Source organism: Chanodichthys erythropterus, chromosome 20, assembly GCF_024489055.1.
Source record: "Chanodichthys erythropterus isolate Z2021 chromosome 20, ASM2448905v1, whole genome shotgun sequence".
Taxonomy (NCBI): domain Eukaryota; kingdom Metazoa; phylum Chordata; class Actinopteri; order Cypriniformes; family Xenocyprididae; genus Chanodichthys; species Chanodichthys erythropterus.
Genome location: NC_090240.1, coordinates 6,576,444 through 6,603,053, shown reverse-complemented (window position 1 = coordinate 6,603,053; position 26,610 = coordinate 6,576,444). Strand labels below are relative to the sequence as shown.

Sequence of the window (26,610 nt, the reverse complement as noted above, 5' to 3'; positions counted from 1 at the left end):
GAAGCCTTAAAATCCCTTCATCAAAACAACACACGTTTAGCGAGACTGTCCAAATTAGTCCAATTTAGAGATGGTAAGTAGCCTGTCAATGTTACTAATTGCCGATACCTAATTTTACTGAGAGAAAAGTCACAAAAACATTTGAGGTCGAATATTATGTCAGAATTAAATAAACGAAAAAGCAGGGATTCTTTAATGAATTCATCTCATTATAATGGTCGGGGGATGGTGCTAAATGCACATGATCATTGTCTTAAATGTCTTATTAATTGTCTTATTAATGTGTTTATTGTTGATGTGAGTTTTTTATTATTTTTATGTATGGATAGTTTAATTAACATGGTTAACTATGGAAAATCAAATCTATATTTATTGCAATAATATAAGCTACCATCAATACTAAAGATGACATGGAGGTATGTGTAATTACAAACTAAAGTCACTAAGCTGTTATCTATTTCTAAAGTAAGCTACAAACATGTATGTGACAAAGTTTCTGCGACAGTTCTCTGATGCGATTCGTCAGTGTCCGAATTCCTCGCTTCATTTCCTTCACTCCTTGCTTAGTGCACTTAACCATAGACATTATGCACTTAACTGCCATGCATTATATAGGCTATGGATTCGAGAATCAGTAAACAAGTGAGCGATTCCGGACACAGTAACAGAGTCGACACCGAGAGTCGATTCCTGTGCTGGAGTCAACCCCGACTCTGGGGCTATTCAGAGTCGAGGAATTGACTCTTTTGGAGTCGACTCCCCATCACTAATTAGTTCCACAAATACAGATGTATAGATACAGGCCCACATTAATTATTCTAGAAATAAATTAATTCAACAAAGGTAACCTCTTTTGCTACATATTTTTAATGGTTTAAATGTATACTCTACATGTTTGACCATTTATGAATGATCATTTAGCCTACTATATGTTGTGTACGTGACTAATGTGCCCTACCGTCACCAATAAATAAATTACTATTAGAGCACAAAAATGTTTACAAGAGAACAAATTTATTCATTGATTTAGTCACTTAATTTTGCTCTCAGAATGCACCAGATTTATGCATTTAAATTTAAAATGCACAAAATTTTCCTCTGGGGGGCATGCCCCCGGACCCCTCTAGAGGGATCAATGTCCACACACCACAATCTCAAAAAATCCTGTGGGAAACACTGTTTTCTACACATCCTGGTTGTACAAACATGACATCAGTGCACTGCAAAGGCGTGCACTCATGCTCAGGATCTCAGTCCAGTAGTGTTTTTGGGATGAGGTGGAGCAGGAAGCTGGCAACATGAATGTGCTGATGCTGTCAGAATCAGGACGAAAATACCTGAGGATGTTTCCAGTGCTTTTTTGAATGCATGTCATTCAGACGGGTGAATTCATTTAACAGCTGACCACTTTTACATGCACTTTGTGCATTTCAATCCCTACAATCTAGATCAGAATCCAGATTCAAAGTCAGTAGCTCTGTTTCCATCCACCTTTATTTTTTTTTTTTGTCTTCCAAATTTTGGTATATGGCATACATAAAAAAAAAGGATGGAAATGTGCATAAATTCTAAAAATGCACATACAAAAATGTATTCGCTCTGCTTTAATTTAACCCCTCAATTTAACCCCTATCACCTACCGGTGTTCTTGGTCAAAAATGACCAGCCTGCAAAAAAATATAAATCTCTCGTTATGCTTCTTGATCACCAAATATTGAATTCAATTTTTTTGTCAGCTTGTTTTCTTTCAATAAGGACAGGTTTTGTATTTATTTATTTTTTAAACTGACTGATCATATGCCTTATTCATCTGAGCGTATGTACCTCAGTTTTTGAGTGAAAAAGTGATTTTTGTGGAAAATTTTACCAAAAAAAAACTAAAAAAGTACTGTTTATCACACTAGTGTGCTTTAATGTTAAGACAAGAAATTTGTTTTGAAATAAATTTTTATTTATTACAAAATGATACAAAATCACACTTGTTCCCGGTTTGAAGAAAACTTGTGATGACCGGCCTGCAGAAAAATAACTTATAAATCACTTGTTACGCTATTTTTATTACCAAATATTGGTTTCAATCTTTTTGTCCCCATCTTTTGGTACTGCGCCCAAACAAAATCTTACTGAAAGCTTACTGAAAGTTTTGAAATAAAAAATGTGAAACAACTTGATTAGATTTTAGATTTTGGCCTTGATTTTCTTGCAGCTTTAAAGTACAAAAAAAATATTTATATATATATATATATAAATATATATATATATATATATATATTTATATATATATATATAAAATATAAGGAATCATATTTTTACATTTTCCTAATTTTTTTTTTTTTTAAATTCACTTTCATATTTTTTTTCTTTCACTTCTAAAATAATCTGCCAAGTGTCCCCTTTATTAGGAGACCAAACTTAAAGGGCACCTATTATGCAATAATCCACTTTTATATGGTGTTTGAACATAAATGTGTGTTGGCAGTAGTGAACACAATCACCCTACAATGATTAAAATCCATCCACTCCTTTTTTTAATCCCCATTAAACCAAAGCAGTCTCATTAGAAAAGCCGTTTTGATCCTCATGCCCTGCCCACGGCCACTGACTGACAGTCCTGCATTACCATAGTTTCCGCCCTCAGTGAGTTGTACGATGTCCGCCTTTTTCTCCACGCTCCAGTAGCTGAATAGTAAACAATGTCTCATCAGTAATCCTGGTGTTCTGTTTTTGGATGTATGAGTGAACATAAGATTCTTCATCTTCTCCCAGTACAGGTGTAATGATTCACTTGTTTTCTCGATGCATTGATTACAAATCCTGACAATGCATATGCATCAATCTTGAAACATGTTTTTTTGAATCATGAATTGTTAATTTTGGTCGATAATCGATGTAAAATGCTAAGAATCGGATTAATCGTGTTTCTATAATGATTCAGTGCTTTAAAATATATAAACATTAAATTATTACATGCGCAAATTGATGGGAGGCGTTGTGCGCGTCACTCGAGCCCTCACAGCTAACAGAATTTTGTTATAAGAACATTCTCTAAATATTCAGTGTTGGTTCTGGGAACGTAAAAAACGTCCAGTTTTCTTGACGTTAGAGGAAAGTTTTTATAAGGTATAATGTTCCTCAAGCGTTCTTTCAACTTTATTTTGATCTAAAATTCAACATTCTAGGAATGTTGTTCCCTTTCGAAAGGGAACTATACACTGCGTTTGAACACGCTATGGGGAACGTCATGACGTGAACCAGTGTCTGAAAGCAATTATAAAATCTTACCAATCCCATTGGCCAGCTGAGCTGCTTGAAATTACGGAGCGCGCTTCTGACAGGCTGCAGCTGCCTTGGGAGCGTGTTAAGCAAGGGGCTGCACGTGGACAGCTTGACGAGCAGTTCCTTTTTGGCCATAACACAGCAGCCTTCCATTCCATCCTGATCTTCATGTTGAGATCGAGAAGGCATGAAAGAACCCATACTCGGCTCGTATTCACCGGCATGGGTATCGATGGTGTCGATGCCCCTATTGACGAGACGTTTGCGAACTCTCTCATCACAGGGCAGGCTCCGACACTGGAAGCTCCGGTCCTGCCTTCCAAGCCCCTTAAAGTGACTTCTTGCTTGAATGGCAGGGCATACATGGCAGCTGGTCAGGCTGGTGCGGCCTTACACACTATGGCGGTGTTACAGGCTTACCAGGCTGATTTGCTCTGGAACAGGGGCAGGGTCTGTCCCCTGAGGCGGTAGAAGAGCTGTGCCGCACCACTGATCTGGCTCTCCGGGCCACTAAGCAAACTGCTGCCTCAATTGGTAGATTGATGGCAGCAATGGTGGCCACAGAGAGACACCTGTGGCTGAACCTGGCTGACATCAGGGAGAAATAAAAGGGCTTTCATCTCGATGCACCGGTTTTGCCCTCTGAACTTTTTGGCACCTCTGTCGAGGCGTTTAAAATCTGCATACCGCTCAGATCTGATCCTGGGCCCAGACATACAGGAGGTCCTGGCCCGTCCCAATTTGAGGATCGTAGACAGGGCCAGAAGACCAGTGTTGCCTCTCGGGCACCTCCTCCTCCTCGGAGCAGGTCCCAGAGAAGGCAGGACTCCAGGAAGCAACGCAGATGCTCAGGCGCTTCTTACAGTCAGGCTGAGGGCTGGGCCCATGATAGTGGCTTGATAGTGAAGAGGCTCTTTTAGGCTTAAAAGAACCTTAGATTCCATCCTGTCCTGATGAGGAGTCTTCGGTGTTTGAGCCACAGGAAGGCGAGCTTGGTCTATATTTATGTTATAAAATATTTGACCCAAGTTTCCTGTATATATATATATTTTTTTTTTTCCTGGGCATGTAAATGAAAAAAAAAAAGAAAAAGAAAGGGGAATTTAGGGCTCTGAAGTTCCATTAGGTTGGCTAGAACTATTTATTTTTGGTGTTGGCAAACAAAATGGCCGCCTTTACAGCCACAATTGGTAGAGTAGTTTCTCCTCTGGTCATAGCTATAGTTTGTTTTGAGATTAGCACTCTTTACTTCAGATAGATCTATGTTTAGTGTCTGCCTCCTGGGCTGCTTGACATTGTTTGGCTTGGGTTGAGCTTTGCTCCTCTTAGCTCTAGTTTTAGAGAGTTATTTTCAGAGTAGCCTCCTCTCTAGTGAGAGTTTAGAGGCTGAGTTTAAGCCCCAGGCAGATCTATGCTTATGTGTGGCCCTATAGGCCCACAGCTACAGCTGGCCTAGGCTAGAGCTAGGGTACAGGTGATATACTAAAGCATTTCACCCTTTTTATTACTTCCCTTGTCAGGTTGTATAGTTTTCCTAGTTCTGGCCTCCACTTATCAGAGTTGTCAGGCAAAGGCCTATTACCCCTTTGGTGTAGGTGCAAGATAAGATAGCAGCTAAGGTAGAAGGCTATTGCTAGTCTCCCTGGTGCCGTTGTCTCAGATAGTAGGCCCCTTATCATTATATGGATAAGAGAATGCTAGTGTTGCGTAGGACCCACTTTTTCTAGAAAATTCATTCATACTGTGTTTTGTCTTTTCCCCTGAACCTCTTGAATTAACATTCAAGCTTGAGTGTAACGGTGTTAGCTTTGATTTAGCTCCCGTTCCCTAGGGTTCAGTACAGATGTAAGAACTTCTGGTTTGGTGAAAAGCGTCCATCTCACAGAGTTACAGCTCACACTGCGTCATGCAAAAACTACAACTTAAAGCATAAACAATGCTTTAAGTTGTAGTTTTTGCATGACAGTGTGAGCTGTAACTCTGCCACATGTTAGCACCTGTTTTTGTAGTTGTAGGCTTGGTTCTGGCCTCCTTTAGAGCATGGTGACTAATCCGTTCTCCCCTTGCTTTAAGTGTAAAAGGTGTTTTTACAGAGTACATGGCCTGCTGGATTGCATAGCTCAGGTTGAGTTTGTCTAGGGAACCTCACTATTCAGTTAGGTTCTTTTGTAGCTCCCTTAGAGTTTGAACACTGCCACAAGAGTTTATTGCATTGTTTGGAGTTGAAGGCTTTGATCTAAGCCTCCTTCTGAGCACAATAGCTTGTTGTGTCACAAGTTTTATTGGTAGAATTTTGGTCAGAGTTTTGCTCACTTAGAACTAGCACTGCCACAGGTTTGTGCCCGTGACGTCCGTGTCTTCTGAAGCAGTATGCCTGGTTTGGGCCTCTTTCAGAGCATGTTGGCAGAGTTTGTACTCCTCTTGCTTAAAGATATTTAAGTGTTTTACTGAGTACATTGACTGTTGGAATGTATTGAATAGAATTAAGCTCAGGTTGAGCTAAATAGTTAACCTCACTGGATGGTTTGGTTCTATACATGGCTCCCTTAGAACGCAGAAACTGCCATTAGAGCTGGCGCCATGTGTCTTTCTGAGCTGTAGGACCTGTTTGGGCCTCCTTTAAGAACATGATGGCGTAGATTTGTACTCCTCTTGCTTAAAGAGTAAAAGGTGGTTTTACTGGATACTGGAGACACACTGACCTGTCCATCTCGTCTTGTAAGTCAGGATGAGCAAGTGACAGGTGCTTGGTAAAGTTTGATGGTTCTTCATCATTTTTATATGCAAAGTAATTCCAAATTATGCATCTACTGCTCTCATTATTAATTAGTTTTGGGCGCGTTGAGCGAGATTCAACTGCTTTATCCATTTTATTCCTCTATGTTGTCACATTTGCTGGTTTTGTGTCAGTTTGGTTAGCACACTGCCACCTAGCGGTGAACTTTCGGAACAGCAGCATATACCGAAATGAGCAAAATCATAATATCGTACTTTCTGAAATAAAATATATACCGGTATTTTTCCAGTACCGGTATACCGCGCATCCCTACCCGTAGGGGGAGTGGTTCTGGCATTTCAGTTGAAGCTGCTAGTTCTGATGTTTGTCTAACCATTTTTTGGCAGGCACTCCCCTCAAGCAGGGTGGCGTGGGTATATCGGTCCCCATAGCGTTCAAACGCAGTGTAGAGTTCCCTTTCGAAAGGGAACGTCTAAGGTTACGTATGTGATCATGGTTCCCTGAGAACTTGGAATGAGACACTGTGTTACCTGCCATGCATCGGGGCTGCCTGCTAAACAGTCCCTTAAGACGATAAGGTACTGACTGCTTCTCTAGGCATTCCTTTTATACTTCCGGGTCACGTCGTTAATGACGTCATAGGCTGTCGCCGGCCAATAGGATTGGTGAAATTTGATAATTGCTTTCAGACACCGGTTCACGTGATGACGTTCCCCGTAACGTGTTCAAACGCAGTGTCTCGCGTAACCTGAGACGATTTTTAACCAAGAACATGAAAATGTTCATTTTCTTAATGTAAGTAGAATGTTATTTAAAGGTTAGTATGATGTTCCTGAAACATGCATTCAATCATTCAAACACCTGCTGTGAACAAGCACTGAAAGAAAGAGAAATAAGAACACAAATTAACTTTCTTCAGCCACAGCCTTAGATGAACTGAAGATTAAAGATATTCAATCCCTGATGATCTGATTAAACAACTCCACAAACAGCATTACCAGCTTCACTTATTGCTAACCAGACTGGCTTTATTTCTGTTAGACGTCTACAGAAGCTCTTATTGAGAATTAACACTCACTGGCGATACCAACACGTTTTTTTTTCTTACCAGTGTGAAAGTTTAATCTGTGGAATATCTTCTTTTATTTGTGTACACTCAGAGTAAAAACAAAATGTTGTGCTTTTTGTAAAATAAAGAAAACTAACATGATGCGTGATCTCTCTTCTCCCTCAGAACAAAGTCCAATCTGATAGTTGTCAGAAAATGATCTGTAACTTTGTGAATACTAATCACAAAAAAATTACTTATGTCTAAAAAACGTTGAAATGTCAGGTTTTAAAGTGAATATTTGTTTTCGATTTGACTTACACAATTTATGTAATCTGTATGAAAAGAGAGCCATGTCAGAAGACCGTGATTCAGCTCATTATCCGCTAATGCGGCCACGCCCACGGAGTGAGCGCTATTCAGACGCTATTGCTGTTTTTTCTGTTGTTTGATTTACATCATGATGAGCTTTGAGACATGATCACAGAGGGTTTTTTCACAGCCTACCTGTCTGAAAGAGCTCATTATTTATGCAGGTCATTAGAGCTCTTTATGCGAATCTTTTGTCTTCTCAGGTGAGAATCACCCATTATTCATGATGATTCACGCCTCCATGCATACTGTGTTTCTTGACCAAAGATGTTTTAGAAAATTTAAATCTCTCTATTGTTTTATATGAAGGAGTAAGAAGGATAATTTTTACATAATTTTGAAGCAAAAACTCTAGTCTACAATCTCCAATACCCAAAAGCCTTATGAACACATATATAATATTATTTTTTTGGCCTTATTTCGGTGACTTAAGGTTTTTGCTTTTTCAATAACCACGCATAAACATTATTCCTTCAAAAACACAAACATGTACATACATGTTCCTCACATATTATTGTAGCCTAGTTTGTGCTGTATACAGTGTAATGACACTTTTTCCATTAATATGTTTATGAACAACTAAAAAAAGCACAAATGTCAGGGCATGTCAAAACTTCTCCAGGCCCCAAATCAGCCTCAGACTCCAGAGGGTTAACAGAGGTTTAGATGTTAATGTCTTATTGAAAATGTTTAGTTTGAGGTCACCATCATGGCGATGAGTGATTGCTTTAGTTGAGCTCTTGACCCTTGACTTTTGTTGAGTTGCTTCTTTATCAGCAATTGCAGGTATTTTCAGAAAACATTTCTGCACTGATAAAGCAGATCAACTTGTCTGCTTTAATAACAGACGAATGACAGCATTAAAGTGGTTGAAAATCATTTTTTGCTGATTTAAGAAGATGCTATTGATAAATATAAACTCAACCAATGTGAAAAAGAACATTTGTAACATTGTTGTTGCATTTCAGATGCTGTGTATAAATAACACTGTCATTGGTAACTTTGTTAAAATCATGTTGTATGTCATTTATACACTCACAGACATCAACATTTGGCATATGAAACACAACAATGGTGACATGCTTGATGCCAGCATACAAAACACATTCATGGCTCCCAGCATGCATTGTGGCATGAATAAATTATGCAGCTACATTTTTTGATTGTCACTATTGTTGAGGTTTGTATGATAAGTGCTTATGTCTAAGTGTGTCGTTTTTAATTTTTAAAAAGTTTTGGAAAATATTACACAAATATTGCATGGACGGAGCGAACACATAATGTAAGTGTCTCACACACACAGTTCCAATGAATGATAAATTAAACTTAATGTTGTTAAACTGAATGTGCAAAGGAAACTGCTGAAATAACTACAACGTTTGTTACTATAGCAACAGTTAACACCTCGACAGTAACAGTAATCAACTCGGCTACCATAATATGTGAGGAACATGTATGTACATGTTTGTGTTTTTGAAGGAATAATGTTTATGCGTGGTTATTGAAAAAAACAAAAAAACTTAAGTCACTGAAATAAAGCCAAAAAAAATTTAAATCTGTGTTCACAAGACTTCTGGGTATTGGAGGTAGTTTTTGCTTCAAAATTATGTAAAAATTATCCTGACTACTTGTTCATATAAAACAATATATTAATTTAGTTTTTGTAAGACACTTTTTGTCAAGAAACACAGTATGCGTGGAGGCGTGAATCATGAATAATCCTATAATTCACACATGAGAGGAACCGGACATTTCCGGTTCAACGCTGCTCAACGCTGCTGCCTGCCAGTTGTCTGATCTACGCCCGGAGCTTCGTGGAGTTTATCCTAAATCCTTCTCTTTATTCCTATTCACATAATATAACTTTCTTATTTTTCACTAGATTACTTAACCTATTGCATAGTATTACTAAACGGAACGATTTATTACTAGCAATCCACCAGTGTAATCACCTAGTGTTAGCCATAGCCTGCTAGCTACCGTCTACTTTCTTTTTTCCTCTAAACCAACCTTCCTTGTCGATTGAATGGCGGATTTATCCGATGTATGTTATTCTGATCTGTCCTCGCCAGATCGGGAAGCTGTGGAGACGTTGCTGCCCGGCATTCATCGATCCACCGCGAGGCACAGCGTCTCGCACATCACCCTCGCCCCAGGCACCGGCAAGCGACCGAGACATCCAGCCAGCGAGTCCCGTGTGCGTTGCAGTTTTTCGGACGGCGTTCATCAAACACACGGTCAGTCATGTCCGACGATTATCATGTGTAGTAAATGCAACATGTACAGCTTAGCTCTTTCTGTCAGCAGTGAGACTTACACATGTGATAAATGCAGGGATATTGTCAGGCTGACAGAGAGAATCTCAGAATTAGAGACACGCATCCAAACTTTAATTGAGGATAGTGAGAATGAAAGGGCCTTAGATACTGCTTTGGATGCGACTAGCCTAGTAAACACTACACATTCGGTTCCGGTTTTAGAAGCCACGCAGCAGGCTAACTGGGTGACTGTGAGGCGGCATAATGGCAAGAACAAACACCACTCTTCCGTTCCGATTAGAACATCAAACAGGTTCTCCCCACTCAGTGACGCACCCACTGAGAATCCTGTTGAAAGTGCCCTAGTAATTGGCGATTCTATTACACGGAACGTGAAAATAGAGACACCAGCCACCATAGTCACATGTTTGCCGGGGGCCAGAGCACCTGACATCAAAGCAAATTTAAAAGTGCTGGCTAATGCTAAACGTAAATATTCTAAAATCATTATCCACGTCGGCACAAATGATGTTCGACTTCGCCAGTCGGAGATCACTAAAATGAACATTAAAGAGGTGTGTGAACTCGCAAATTCAATGTCAGCAGTAATTTGTTCTGGCCCTCTTCCTGTTCGTCGGAGTGATGAGATAGTTAGCAGGTTATCATCACTCAATGGCTGGCTGTCTAAGTGGTGTGCGCAGAATAATATAGGTTTCATAGACAATTGGAAAAGCTTTTGGGGCAGACCTGATCTGTTGAAAAGAGATGGTATTCATCCCTCCCGAGATGGTGCTGCTCTTCTCTCTAGAAATTTGGCAAATAGTCTTAGAGCTGAAACATGACAAACCAGGGCCCAGATCAGGACGCAGACAAACTGGCTACACCGACCGTCTGCTAGCCGCCTCACGTCACAGAACTCAGATAATTCACAGCACATAGAAACACTTTCACCTAGATATTATCACATAGAGACTGCGTCTGTACCTCGAACTAGTAAATACAAAAAACTTCCGAAACCTTTTAAGGGTGAAAATTTAATTGATGTTCAAAAAATGAAAATCACAGATAAATCAGATAAACAAATGATAAAGCTTGGGTTACTGAATATTAGATCTATTTCTTCAAAAGCACTTATTGTAAATGAAATTATCACAGACAATAAACTAGACTTGCTGTGTTTGACAGAAACCTGGCTAAAACCAGACGATTACATTACTTTAAATGAATCTAGTCCTCAAGGTTATGATTATCGACACAATCCTCGACAGAAAGGCAAAGGGGGAGGTGTTGCTGTAATTTATAGTAATATATTCAGAATCATTCAAAAGAATTTCAAATATAATTCCTTTGAAGTGATGGTGCTTTATGTAACATTATGTAAGTTGACATTTGTGCTGGCTACTGTATACAGGCCACCAGGGCACCATACTGACTTTATCAAAGAATTTGCTGAAATTGTATCAGAGTTAGTACTGGATGCGGATAAAGTCCTTGTTGTTGGTGATTTTAATATCCATGTAGATAATAATAAAGACGCATTTGGATTGGCATTTGCAGATATTTTAAACTCTATTGGAGTTAGACAACACGTGTCAGGACCCACTCATTGTCGTAATCATACCCTAGATCTAATACTGTCGCATGGAATAGATATTGATGCTGTTGAAATTCTACAGCAGAGCGATGATATATCAGATCATTATTTAGTCTCGTGCATAATACAATTAGCCAAGGCTACAAAACCACCACCCAGCCATAAATATTGTAGAACAATCACGTCTACCACTAAAGATTGCTTTATAAATAATCTCCCCGAGCAGTTTCATCGCCTTAGTATACCTGACAACTTAGAAGAACTCGATGCTGCAACAGAAACTATTGGCTCTCTCTTTTCCAGCACATTAGATGCAGTCGCTCCTTTACGTCTAAAGAAGATTAAGGAAAATAATCCAACGCAGTGGTATGATGAGCACACTCGGGCTCTAAAACGAGCTGTTAGAAAAGCTGAACGTAGTTGGAAGAAAACAAAACTAGAAGTTTTTCGCCTTTCGTGGAAAGAAAAAATTATTGAGTACAGAACAGCCATAAGAAATGCTAGATCTACTTATTTTTCAAATCTCTTAATAGAAAACAAACATAATCCTAGGTATTTATTTGACACAGTGGCTAAATTAACTAGAAACAGAGATTCAACTGCTGACATTTCCATAGAGCACAGCAGTAATGACTTTATGAACTTCTTTACTTGCAAGATTGATAATATTAGAGAGAAAATTATAAACATGCAACCGTCTACAGTTTCGCTTCAGACAGTGCACTGTAGTGTCCCTGAGGTAAAACTAGAATCATTCGCCGCTATAGGAGAGGAAGAATTATCTAAACTTATCAAATCATCAAAATCAACGACATGTATGTTAGACCCAATGCCGACTAAACTACTGAAAGAAATGCTTCCAGAGGTCGTAGGTCCACTTCTTGATATAATTAATTCATCTTTAACACTAGGACACGTGCCAAAAACCTTTAAGCAGGCTATTATCAAACCTCTTATTAAAAAACCTCAACTAGATCCGAGAGATTTAGTAAATTACAGGCCAATCTCGAATCTACCTTTTCTGTCAAAGATACTAGAAAAGGCAGTTTCAACACAACTGTGCTCCTTTTTTAGAAAGAAATGGAATCTGTGAGGATTTCCAGTCAGGATTTAGACCATACCATAGTACTGAGACTGCTCTCGTTAGAGTTACAAACGATCTACTCCTATCATCCGATCGTGGCTGTATTTCTCTATTAGTGTTATTAGATCTCAGTGCTGCTTTTGACACTATCGATCATAACATTCTTTTAAAAAGACTTGAAAACTATATTGGCATTAGTGGAATTGCTTTGGCATGGTTCAAATCATACTTATCTGACCGTTATCAGTCTGTGGTAGTTAATGAAGAGATGTCGTATCGATCACAGGTTAAATATGGGGTACCACAAGGCTCAGTATTAGGACCGTTGCTTTTCACTCTGTACATGCTGCCCTTAGGAGAGATAATTAGGAAGCATGGTGTTAGTTTTCACTGCTACGCTGACGATACTCAGCTCTATATTTCCTCGCGCCCTGACGAAACCTACAAATTCACAAAACTAACAGAATGCATAGCTGACATTAAAAACTGGATGACAAGAAATTTCTTATTATTAAATTCAGAAAAAACTGATATCCTAATCTTTGGACCAAAAACTTCCTCACGAAAAAACCTTGAATACTCTCTAACACTTGACGGGTGCTCCATTAAACCTTCGTCCTCAGTTAGGAACCTGGGTGTGCTCTTTGATACCAATCTTTCATTTGAAAGTCATGTTTCTAGTATCTGTAAAACCGCCTTCTTCCATCTAAAAAATATATCTAAATTACGACATATGCTCTCAATGACAAATGCGGAACAGTTGGTTCATGCATTCATGACCTCAAGACTAGATTATTGTAACGCTCTACTGGGTGGTTGTTCTGCTCGGCTTTTAAACAAACTACAGTTGGTCCAAAATGCGGCAGCTAGAGTTCTTACTAGAACCAGAAAGTATGACCATATTAGCCCAGTTCTGTCAACATTACATTGGCTCCCTATTAAACATCGTATAGATTTTAAAATCTTGCTACTTACTTATAAAGCTCTAAATGGTTTAGCTCCCCAGTACCTAAGTGAGCTCTTAATGCATTATAGTCCTTCACGTTTATTGCGATCTCAGAATTTAGGCCAGTTGATAATACCCAGAATATCAAAATCAACTGAAGGCGGCAGATCCTTTTCCTATTTAGCACCTAAACTCTGGAACAATCTTCCTAGCATTGTTCGGGAAGCAGACACACTCTGTCAGTTTAAATCTAGACTAAAAACACATCTCTTTGCTCTTGCATACACATAACACATTATCACTACATTAACATTTTTCAAATCCGTTAAAGGATTGTTACGCTGCAATAATTAGGTCGGCCGGAACCGAGAACATTTCCTATAACACTAGATATACCTGTACATCAGAATAAGAATGGCATCTACGCTAATATCTGTCTCTCTGCTTATCCTGAGGTTTGCCGGGTGCTGGATCCAGGCCGTATCCAGATCAGATGGAGAACCTGCGTCTGGACCTGACTACAACGTAGCCCAGGAGACAATGGGCCTAAAGATCCAATTCTGGCTGCATCTATAATTCAGATTTTTAATCCCCGTATCCGCTTACATATATTTATATATAATCTATTTTTAATCTCTATAATAAAAATGTATAATTCAGATTTTGATCTCCATATACATTTACATATATTATATATATCTTCCAAGGGGTTTTTTCCCTCCTAGGACTTTTTTCCCAGTGCTAGCACGCTGGGTTTTTCTCCTAGGGGTTTTTTTCCACCCCTGGAAGTCAGCCGACATTGGCTTAATGTAGCACCATCTTGTATATGTTACATATTACCACGCTTGTTTGTACAGTTTATTTTTAACCACTTCCCTTTTTTCTGTGCTTCTAATATGTAAAGCTGCTTTGAAACAATTACCAATTGTAAAAGCGCTATATAAATAAATTTGACTTGACTTGACTTGACCTGAGAAGACAAAGGAATCACATAATGAGTTGTAATGAGCTTTCAGTCAGGTCGGCTGTGAAAAAACCCTCTGTGATCATGTCTCAAGCTCATCATGGTGTATATCAAACATACAGAAAAAAACATATATTATATAATCATTATGTTACCTCCATGGCATTTCATATAGCCTTTTAGCTTAAAAGCATGCACATTTGGAGAAATATTGATGGATTCTCATATGTTTGTCAATTTTCTATATAGAGGAGTAATATTTATTCAATATTTATTGTCATCACTATGAGCACTGTATACTGTGTTTTCAATTCATACTTGTAGCCGGAGGGCGCTCTGTACACCTTTAGTCCACAAGTATCTCAGTAAAAGAAGAGGCATATCATGTGACATTCCAGGAACTAGCAGGCTTCCAGAGATCGCTTTAACATCCAGATAAACACTTTTGAAGACAATAAATACACGATCGAGATGATGTATACATGTATTGCCTCAGAATTTGTGTCTGAATAGCGCTGGCTTCGTGGGCGTGGTCGCGTTAGCGGATAATGAGCTGAATCACGGGTGTCTGACATGTGTCTCTTTTCATACAGATTACATAAACACAGAGTTTTTGTTTTTGATTTGACTTACACGATTTAAAACCTGACATTTCAAAGTTTCTTTAGACATAAGTCTAATTTTTTTGTGATTAGTATTCACTAAGTTACAGTTCATTTTCTGAGAACAATCAGATTGGACTTCGTTCAGAGGGAGACAAGATCACGCATCATGTTTTATTTTGCAAAAAGCACAACATTTTGTTTTTACTCTGAGTGTACACAAATAAAAGAAGATATTCCACAGATTAAAATGGTGTATAACACTTAATTGTATGTGCAACACTGATTTATTAAGTATTTATTGAAGTATTTTGAGTCTCTTTTACACTGGTATGAAAAAACCGAGGTGGTATCGCCGGCGTGACCACCGACCCGAGGGAGTTAAAGGGACACACACTAAAACAGCGCACTTTTGCTCACCCCCCAAAAATGGCAACTGTATATACATTTTCTGAGGTATTTTCAGCTAAAACTTCACATACACTCTGGAGACATCAGATACTTATTTTAAATGCTGTGAAAATTGTTTTAAATGTGCCCTTTAAGTCTTTAAATTTAAGTTGGGGTCTGTTTCCTGAAAATGTGAGTGACATTTAAGGGGTTAATAGCACAGCGTCTCAAATGCTGTTTAATGCCAGTGCCAAAGTCTGTCATCAGAATTATTTGATATAATGATATGGCATCTGCCTCCGAACAAGATAAAATGACAGCGTTTACTGCGTTTCGTCTCCATGCTCTGATGTGCAAGTAATTTATGATGTAGGAAAAAAGAGCCAGTGGCTTTCCCAATTGCAGCAACTTCCATTTTATTACAAATATTTTGTGACAATTTCCCAGGAAGTGAAGATTTTTTTTCTCTTGAACATGTAAATGCTACTTAATTCACAATTGTTTTATGCACTAATCCAATTTTAAAGTTAAATTCGCAACTTTATGGAAACATAGCTATAGTCATTCTATTTGATGCAAACACTGCACTTTATATAAAATATAGGTTTATTATATAGATTCAGGTCAGTTCTACTTTCTCACCAAAATTAAGGTTACGCTGACTTGTGTACATTTTTTTATGAATCGATGATACACGAAATTGGGTTCACGAGAACGAGACATGATATTTTATCAATTTTTAAGAAATCTTCAATGACAAAATATGTGACAAAGTCACAAAATGCAAAACATTGCATTCTAAAATATTTTTTTAACTAATCTAGGGCTGTCACTAACGATTATTTTGGCAATTGAATAATCAGGTAATATTTTTTGGTGTGAATAAAAATAGAACTAAGTGAACAATAGCCTTTTAAAATGATTTAAACATATATAGTAACAATGAGGCAATGGTAATTGGTTCAAATAAAGTATCAAAAGCAAGTAATCATTTGGTTTTATTGAACAACATTGTTAAAATACATGTAATATACTACAAACAATAATCAACTCGTGTACGCATTATAACAAATGCCTGCAGAGGGTGCTAACCGCCTGGCGAATGTTGTTGTTACAATTTACAGAATGATCAAATTTTTGTTTAATACTGGCCAAATAACATTTAATTCAAATGTCCACATAATCTTTAATATTTGGCCACTTCTTTATGATAGAAATGCTATAGCCACTGTAATTTCTTAAACAAGAACATGTGGACATAAAAACATGCAAACTCAAAGTGAGAATTGAAACTTTTATTCTGACAATGCGATAAACAGCAAATCACTCCGAAACCCGCAGCGCATATATTTATTTAATTGAATTTAATCAAATTAATAAATTAATTTAATTGAACAACATAATTCAAGCACTGTAAAAGGTTTTGCCACAAACTCAACTCCATGCTGATATCACGAGACAGCTTTTCACCTCAACGAGAAATACTGCCACGTTTTAATTTCACTAAATATTACTGGGTCTATATCCAGACACGCAGCATAATCATGTGCACTTTCAGCATTTGAAAAAACGATTCATTTTTCTGGGGTGATGTTTTGTAAAGTATGCCAGATCATGGTGGTCTGCTGCATTCTCTATAAGCTACCACTTAGAACTGGGCTAAAAGATGGGAAATTGCAAATTTTTGTAGCGTGGCATTAATTACCATACTAAAGGACAAAAGAAACATAAGTGATACTAGATAGTGTGCCTTGCAAAGTGGCCATTGTTTAACATATAATTTACATGGTGCCAACAAGGAAATTTTATATTTTTTCTACTTCTGTAATTTACTCTATTTTCCTAAAAAGAGGTTCTGATTTCTGAAGTCCATGACAGTTGACACATCCACTTAAAAATAGCTTTCAAGAGGAAGGAAATAAAAAACAGCAACAGCAACAAAAACCAAAACAAAAAAAACCCAGAAAACGGAAACCAGAGCAAGCCCAGCCTCAATCACAAACCACAGAGCAGAGTAATGAGTTGACTTTCCCAAACCTCTGGATGTCTGAAGGCAGGAGGCCCAACCACAGCACACTGGGGACAGTCAGACTGTGGGCCTCGAAGGCCATTGACTGTGGACAAATGACAGTTAGAGTTCCTAAAGCTGGACGGCCAAAAGACATTAAACGAGCCAACATGATTTACTAAGTATATGTTTAAGTTTGTGTATATGAAATGTTGGATGCTTTGGAACGCATGCAAAAAATTATTTACTAAATCAGAATTTTTGTCTTTTTCAATATCAAATTTAATAAAATGTAATAATAAAAATGTAACTAACAAGCAAAACTGTTTAAGTATTGTTTTCAGTGACATTTTAAATTAAGGTTTTGTTTTTTGATGTTTTGAAAACAAATCTCAATTTGTAAGAAAAACTTCAAAAGTTCGGTGTCAGATATTTTTTTAATGGAAAAATGTATTCAGCAAAGACAAACTGATCAAAAGTGACAGTAATTAAGAAAATTTATAATATTATAAAATATTTCTATTTCGTATAAATGTTGTTCTTTTGAACTTTCGATTCATCAAGGAATCCTGAATCACGGTTTACACATAAAATGATAAGCAGCATGATTGTTTTCAATATTAATAAGAATTTTTCATGAGCAGCAAATCAGCAAATTATTACATTTTTAAATATATTACATTTATTTTAAATTGTAATACTATTTAAATTCCCTTTGTAGTCAATTTTATCCCTTAAAACTCATCTTTGATCACCAAAATGACATATTTAAAGTGCCCCTCTTTTGCTATTTAAAAGGTTCTTAATTCCTTTTCGTGAGCCTGCTCTGCTCTGATTGGCCAGATGGCCCAGTCTGTTGTGATTGGTCTACCGCTTACAGCGCATGTGGAAACAAACGGCCATTACCACAACTGATTCAGCTACAGTAAGACTTAGACAACATTGGGGAAGCGAACCCATAGGGGACGCTGCGGAGGCCACAACCTACCCTTGTAGGGGAGGAATTACATGGGAATACACATATGGACTGGCCCTGGGCAGTACGCATATGGAGTCCCTGGGATGGCTCCAGCCTAGAGATAGGACAAGACTCATCTGACAGGTGACAGTAGAGCTGACTCTGCTACGGGAAAGACAAGCTCACCGTAGGGAGTTTAACCGTGGATAATACACATATGGGACCACTCACGTCGGGGGTCACAACATATGGCACCCAGCCAAACATCAACGTTGGTGACGGACGTTTGGCCTAGCATCAGACACCCCGCAATGTCCGAGCCGCAAGGGGTGGCGGAGGAACTCGACAGGGTTCGCCAAGAGGGGAACTCGACTGGCGCAAAGGATGTACATATCCGGCCTAGGGGGCGGGACTGGCATAGCAATCCGACACTAGATAAGGGAAGATACCAATTCTACACGAAGGCTGTAGAATCTAGAGAACGTGTTGGGTGTCGCCCAGCCCACAGCTCTACAGATATCTGTCAGCGAGGAGCCGTGCGCCAGCTCCCAGGAAGAGGCAACTCCTCTAGTGGAGTGAGCTCTTAACCCGAGCAGGCAAGGCACGCCTTGGGACTGATAAGACAAGGCGATAGCGTCTACTATCTAGTGGGCCATCCTCTGCTTGGAGACAGCCTTTCCCTTCTGCTGGCCTCCATAACAGTCAAAGAGCTGATCTGAGGTCCTAAAGCTTTGCGTTCTATCCACGTACAGGCGCAGAGCGCGGACGGGACAGAGCAAAGCCAGGTCTGGGTCTGCCTCCTGCGAAGGCAGCGCTTGCAGGTTCACTACCTGATTTCTGAAGGGAGTGGTGGGAACTTTGGGCATATATCCAGGCCGGGGTCTCAGGATAACGTTTGAGTCACCAGGCCCGAATTCCAGGCACGATTCGTCGACCAAAAGTACATGCAGGTTCCTTACCCTCTTAACCGAGGCCAATGCGTCCAGGAGAAGAGTCTTAAGGGACAGTACTTTTAACTCCACTGACTGCAAAGGCTCGAAGCAATGACTCCGGAGAGATGTAAGTACCAGGGAGAGATCCCAAGAGGGTATAGAGGAAGAGCGAGGTGGATTCAGTCTCCTCGCCCCCCTCAGGAACCTGACAATCAGGTTGTGCTTTCCTAAAGACTTACCATCAACTGCATCATGATGTGCGGCAATAGCAGCAACATACACCTTGAGGATGGAGGGAGACAGCCTGCACTCCAAGCCCTCTTGCAGGAAGGAAAGTACAGACCCCACCGAACATGATCAAGGGTCCACTTTTTCAGAGGAACACCATTCGACGAACAGGTTCCATTTCAACGCATAGAGGTTCCTAGTAGAAGGAGCTCTAGTGGAAGTGATAGTGTCTACGCATCCCGTCCAGGGACCAGACATGGAGTTTCCAGAGATCAGGGCGCGTGTGCCAGAGGATGCCCCATCTATAAGTCAGAAGGTCCTTCCTCAGAGGAATGGGCCAAGGAGGTGCTGTCGCGAGGAGCGTCAGTTCCGAAAACCAGGTACAAGTGGGCTAATATGGAGCCACTATCAAGACCTGCTCCTCGTCCTCTCTGACTTTGCACAGGAGCTGTGCGAGAAAACTCACTGGGGGAAACGCATATTAGCGTTGCCAGAGCATCCGTGCCGTGTGCGCCCTCGATCAGGCAATAAAACAACTGGCAATGGGCTGTGGGCCATCTATCTGTATGGCCCCGAAACACTGCCAAATCAGCTGGACCACCTGGGGATGAAGTCTCAATAACCCTGGAAGCGGAGGCTGTTGTGAGAGCTCATCGGCTGCACAGTTGAGCACACCTGGGACGCGAATGGCACAAAGTGACCTCAGATGCTTCTGACACCATAGCAAGAGATGGCGGGCGAGTTGCGACATGCAACAGGAGCATAGACCACCCTGATGGTTGATGTACGCAATGGTCGCAGTGCTGTCCGAGCGGACCAGTATGTGCTTGTCTGTCAGCAGCTCAGTGCAAGACGTACTGCTAGCAACTCAAGGAAATTGATATACCAATGCCGTTGAGGCCCCGTCCACAGACCTGACACTGCATGCCCGTTGTATGTGGCTCCCCACCCGGTGGCAGAAGCATCTGTGTAGACCAGGCAAGTTTGCTCTTGTCCCAGTTGACCCCAAGACCCAACCGGCTGAGGTGAGCTAACACCAATCCCTGTGTTCGTACAACTGGTTTCACGAGCTGGCCAGAATGAGCCAGTCGTTGAGGTAGTTGAGAAATGCTAACGCCCTGTTCCTTGAGCAGAACAATGGCCACCATCGCAACCTTCGTAAAGATGCGGGGCAACTGGGCCAGCCTGAAGGGTAGGACTTTGTACTGCTATCCCGACCCTCGAACACAAACCGTAGAAACAGTCTGTGTCTAGGTAGAATCGAGACATGAAAGTATGCGTCCTTCAGGTCAATCGCTGCGAACCAATCCTGGGGACGGATGCATTCGAAAATGCGTTTCTGCATAAGCATCTTGAACAGCAGCCTGTGAAGGGACCGATTCAGAACACGCAGATCCAGGATTGGCTGTAGCCCACCGCCCTTCTTGGGTACAATGAAGTAGGGGCTGGAGGGACCGGCTCGACTGCATCCTTCACCAGGAGGACAGCAATCTCTGCCCGGAGGACACGTGCATTGTCCAGGGACACACAAGTGTAATGGACACCCCTAAGCACCAGGGGACGTTGGGCGAATTGAATCGCATAGCCGAGTCTGATGTTACGAATGAGCAAGCAGGACGGGCCGAGAAGCGCTAACCAGGCTTCCAGACTCCGACCCAGCGGGACCAAAGGCACCACAGATGTACCAGGCATGGGGCAGCGAAGCAGAGTGCTGGGACCCGACTTGGACGGCATAGTGGCCTGAAGTGGGGTCAGACTCTGCAAGGTAGCAGTGTGTATGGGAGACGGCACATAGAAGGCGGCCTCAACCAACACACTGGGACCTGCTGTCAAAGTCAGAGGGCGAGACAGAGCACCACTGCACACTGCCAGCCGCACCCTCTTGGGACCTGGAGGATTGGGAAACAGCTCTTTTTGTGAAAAGGTGGGTACCGATGGACTCCAGAGAGCCAGGGTGGGACAATACAAGACACAAATTCCCCCGGCCCTCCTCCGGGGGAGGGAGAGATGTGGGCATAATTTCCTGAAGAGCTGACATCCTCTCCTCCAGGTCACCTGTCTCAGGACCGCTTCCTCGTTCTCTTGCCACCTGGCTTGGCTGGGGTCTGAGCGGGCTGGGTGCCGCGTCCGCGACTGGATCCCTGCTGTCTGGCGGGAGTAGGCTGCTGCTTTGCTGACTTAGCAGGGGCGGAGGACGACGCAGGCGGACACCCTCAGCAACGAGTAAAATGAGGCTGTGCGGCCAGCGGTTGGGTGGAGGTAGCAGCGGACCACCGGGGCAGGATGTGTTTAATAGCCTCAGTCTGCTTCTGTGCGTCCAAGAACTACTGGGCAAAGCTCTCGACCGCATCGTCGAATAGGCCAACTTGACACATGGGGAGTCGAGGAACCGATACTTATCAGTCTCCCTTCATGTCTGCCAATGTCGGCTACAGGTGGCATTGCTGGACTACAAGAGTAGCCATCGTCTGACTAATGGAACGCACCATCACCTTAGTCGCCCGGAGGGCGAGGTCGGTGGCGGCGCGTAGCTCCCCCAGTAGCTGTTGGTCAAGACCACCCTGGGGCATGTCCACAAGTGCTTTGGCCTGATAGACCTGTAGCAGGGCCATGGCATGCAAGGCAGACCTGTCCACATGCTCTGTCAAGCCTGAGGAGAATTTACAGGCCCAGGATGACAGACGCGGTTCACCGATACTTTGGCTTCACAACTTTGCAGATCATTTACATTCACGGACAGCTACATTACACATTGCATGAAAGTTAATATTTGAAAAAGTGTAACAGAGGCACTTTAAATGTTTTTCCTTGAAAAAAAAAAAATCTTCATGCCTTAAAATAGCTTGAATGTAACTCTAGTCTACACCCTTGCCTCATTTAGAATGTGGTTCTATGAATATGCAAATTAGCCTCGCCTCCAATCACTAACACCAGTTCAGAGATCTACTAACTGACGATAACACATTGACGTGATCGGTTACATGGTAGTTTATGACGTCAGAAATACCACCGATTTCAAACTCTGTTTTTGAGACTGTCTTTGGTTCACTGCAGTTTTAAGGAGAAATTACTCAGCAATGGTTTTGACTTATGAATTTGCACATGGTTTGTCTTAAAGCATATTAAGCCACACCACATAGACATATAAACAACATTAAAATCTTGTATTTCACCACAGAGGGATTTTAACAATACATCTCATAATATGTAATAACATTCCACAATATTACTGTTTTTACTGTATTTTTGATCAAATAAATGCAGTCTTGATGAACAAAAGAGAGTCTTTCAAAAACATAAAAAAAAAATGAATGGTTGTGTATATTGTCCAAGAACAAGTCTTATTATTTAACACAATATTGCTTCTCAATAAGTATGTAAAAGCATATATATATATATAAATATATATATTATATATATATATATATATATATATATATATATATATATATATATATATTCATTTTTTTCCCCTTATTAATGTACACACAGCAGCCCATATTGACAGAAAAACACAGAATTGTTGACATTTTTGCAGATTTATTAAAAAAGAAAAACTGAAATATCACATGGTACTAAGTATTCAGATCCTTTGCTGTGACACTCATATATTTAACTCAGGTGCTGTCCATTTCTTCTGATCATCCTTGAGATGGTTTTGCACCTTCATTTGAGTCCAGCTGTGTTTGATTATACTGATTCGGACTTGATTAGGAAAGCCACACACCTGTCTATATAAGACCTTACAGCTCACAGTGCATGTCAGAGCAAATGAGAATCATGAGGTTAAAGGAACTGCCTGAAGAGCTCAGAGACAGAATTGTGGCAAGGCACAGATCTGGCCAAGGTTAAAAAAAAAATTCTGCTGCACTTAAGGTTCCTAAGAGCACAGTGGCCTCCATAATCCTTAAATGGAAGAAGTTTAGGATGACCAGAACCCTTCCTAGAGCTGGCCGTCCGGCCAAACTGAGCTATCAGGGGAGAAGAGCCTAGGTGAGAGAGGTAAAGAAGAACCCAAAAACCACTGTGGCTGAGCTCCAGAGATGCAGTCAGGAGATGGGAGAAAGTTGTATAAAGTCAACCATCACTGCAGCCCTCCACCAGTCGGGGCTTTATGGCAAAGTGGCCCGACGGAAGCCTCTCCTCAGTGCAAGACACATGAAAGCCCGCATGGAGTTTGCCAAGATGGTGAGAAATAAGATTCTCTGGTCTGATGAGACCAAGATAGAACTTTGTGGCCTTAATTCTAAGTGGTACGTGTGGAGAAAACCAGGCACTGCTCATCACCTGTCCAATACAGTCCCAACAGTGAAGCATGGTGGTGGCAGCATCATGCTGTGGGGGTGTTTTTCAGCTGCAGGAACAGGACGACTGGTTGCAATTGAGGGAAAGATGAATGCAGCCAAGTACAGGGATATCCTGGACGAAAACCTTCTCCAGAGTGCTCAGGATCTCAGACTTGGCCGAAGGTTTACCTTCCAACAAGACAATGACCCTAAGCACACAGCTAAAATAACGAAAGAGTGGCTTCACAACAACTCTGTGACTGTTTTTGAATGGCCCAGCCAGAGCCCTGACTTAAACCCAATTGAGCATCTCTGGAGAGACCTAAAAATGGCTGTCCACCAACATTTACCATCCAACCTGACAGAACTGGAGAGGATCTGCAAGGAGGAATGGCAGAGGATCCCCAAATCCAGGTGTGAAAAACTTGTTGCATCTTTCCCAAAAAGACTCATGGCTGTATTAGATCAAAAGGGTGCTTCTACAAAATATTGAGCAAAGGGTCTGAATACTTAGGACCATGTGATATTTCAGTTTTTCTTTTTGAATAAATCTGCAAAAATTTCAACAATTCTGTGTTTTTCTGTCAATATGGGGTGCTGTGTGTACATTAATGAAGGAAAAAATGAACTTAAATGATTTTAGCAAATGGCTGCAATATAACAAAGAGTGAAAAATTTAAGGGGGTCTGAATACTTTCTGTACCCACTGTATATTATATATATATATATATATATATATATATATATATATATATATATATATATATATATATATATATATATATAATCTGGTATTGCTAGTTTTGATTCTAAACATCTCATAGGAAAGAAAAAAAAAACAAACAAACAAACAAAGAAACAAAAAACATGATTGCCAAAATCTGCACTGTCAGACAAGGATTTACTTCAGCTATATTTTACTTTGTCACACCAGTATAGCGATGCCCCTGGGTAGTTGCAGTCAGTTCCAATGTACTCGGCAAATGTATTGTTTTTTATTTGAACCGTGCAATAGCGCCAGATACTCTTTAATCAGTAATGACAATCGGAAACATAATTAAGTTATAGTATTAACAAGATGACCCGCTAAATTAATTTTGGGAACGATGACTGACTGAATGTATTTTTAGTCCAGTGCCTGTATATAAGATTAGTATTGAATAAGTTCAGAGGCTGTCATATGTGGATCAACTTACTTTGTTGTGCAGTTTCAACAGTTTCAATATGAAAAATAACTTTTATATTGATTAAATGGATTAATTGCATTTTGCAAAAAAAAAAAAAACAACAAAAAACAAAACCTTGTCATGTATTTATTGCATTTTGGGGGGAAAAATCAGTTTTTATAATAAATCTTTGAAAATCAAAATCTGGATTTTAATTTTTAATGTCAAAGGTGCTATGTGAAAGTTTGAAACAGAAAATAGTGGTTTTCATCTTGCCACTTTCTTGGTAAAGAAAACACATTTTTCTCAAATTAATCAAAATGGATTTATAGCGTTTTGGAACCAAACTCTTTATATATATAATTTCTTAATTTTGATTATATATATATATATATATATATATATATATATATATATATATATATATATATAGACACACACACACACACACACACACATACTGGAAAATGACAAAAAAAAAAAAAAAAAACCTCATTAAGTAAAAGATTTTTGCTCTGCATGATTCTGTATGTGAACATGAGTTAAACATCCGAAATGTAGCCATATACTCTGCAGATGTGTCACATATCCACATGTAGAAACACTTTACTTTTTCCACAGGGTAAATTTTAAGTTCATGAATGAGTGCTTCCTCTTTTTTGTCTTGCCACAAAGAGAGAAGAATAATTACATGTCACTGCAATGCAAAACTCTGTGCAGACCTCACTGGAAATTGCACAGAAATAGTAGGAAACAGGACTTACCAGTGAGCCATACTTGTAGACGCACATGATCTCAATGCCTGGGGAAAAGAAAAAAAAAAGAGACTGATTCTGCAATCACCACCATACCCTTGCAATTATCCTTTGGGACAACTTAATTTGCCCAAGAACAAAGTAAAGCATTACACATGCACAGAGAGCGCTGGAGTCATTGATAATGACAGTGTCAGAAATAGCAGGGGCCTCCATGTTCATGCTAAAATGCACTAGACCTGCCACAAATGAAAATCACTGCAAGATTGGTTGTTCTCAGGGTCAGATCAACTCTAAGCATGCCTGTGTTTGTTGTCTCTGCATTAAGTGCACGTGTGTTCATCGTTCATTAACTTTACTGAGTATAAATTACATGATACCATTTCGATTGAAACTTGTATGTCATGTATTTAAACATTTAGAACACTTAAAATATTAACTTTAATTGTAATATTGAATAATACAGTACAGTTAAAATATAATCAAATACTTTACATGTGCTTGAATGTTAGTCAACACATTAAAATAATTTTACTTATTTAAAGCGTGTCAATAGTATTAAAACAATGACTTAAAATGTATCTTTAAAGTAAAACCTAATTTAACGTTTTTATGAATTGCACTTTTCAATAGTGTACTTAAGTGTATTAAGAAAAATAGTCATAATAGTGTACTCTTTTCAGTACACTTAGCTGGAGCTGGCGTTTTATTTCATTAATATTATATTATATTTCATTAACAATCTTTGAAAAAATATACTTTAAAAAATTGAATTACACTACAAGTGCACATTCAATAAAATTAAGTGCACTTGAACGCGTGTTTTCCCATTCATTGACTGTCAGCTCTCCTGTCCCCATGTTGAGAGAAATTGGCAGCAAGTGTAGAGGCGTTGTCTTATTTCACTTTTGATGTGAAATGGCCTTTACATTTGCCACAAATAGTAACGTAACACATTAATGTTTATTCCATAAAACCTAAGTAATAGAATTAGTTACTTTTTAGG

At 39.8% G+C, this 26,610-nt stretch overlaps 1 protein-coding gene across 1 annotated transcript in view; it reads right to left on the bottom strand.

Moving 5' to 3' along the window:
• spo11 (SPO11 initiator of meiotic double stranded breaks) overlaps nucleotides 1-26,610 on the bottom strand; it is a 59,014-nt gene that overhangs the window by 3,330 nt on the left and 29,074 nt on the right. The window contains exons 10-11 of the mRNA XM_067371248.1: nucleotides 25,614-25,651; nucleotides 17,309-17,385 (exon numbers count right to left, since the gene is read on the bottom strand). Of these exons, the coding sequence (XP_067227349.1) occupies nucleotides 17,309-17,385; nucleotides 25,614-25,651 (115 nt within the window). The remainder of the gene's footprint in view (nucleotides 1-17,308; nucleotides 17,386-25,613; nucleotides 25,652-26,610) is intronic.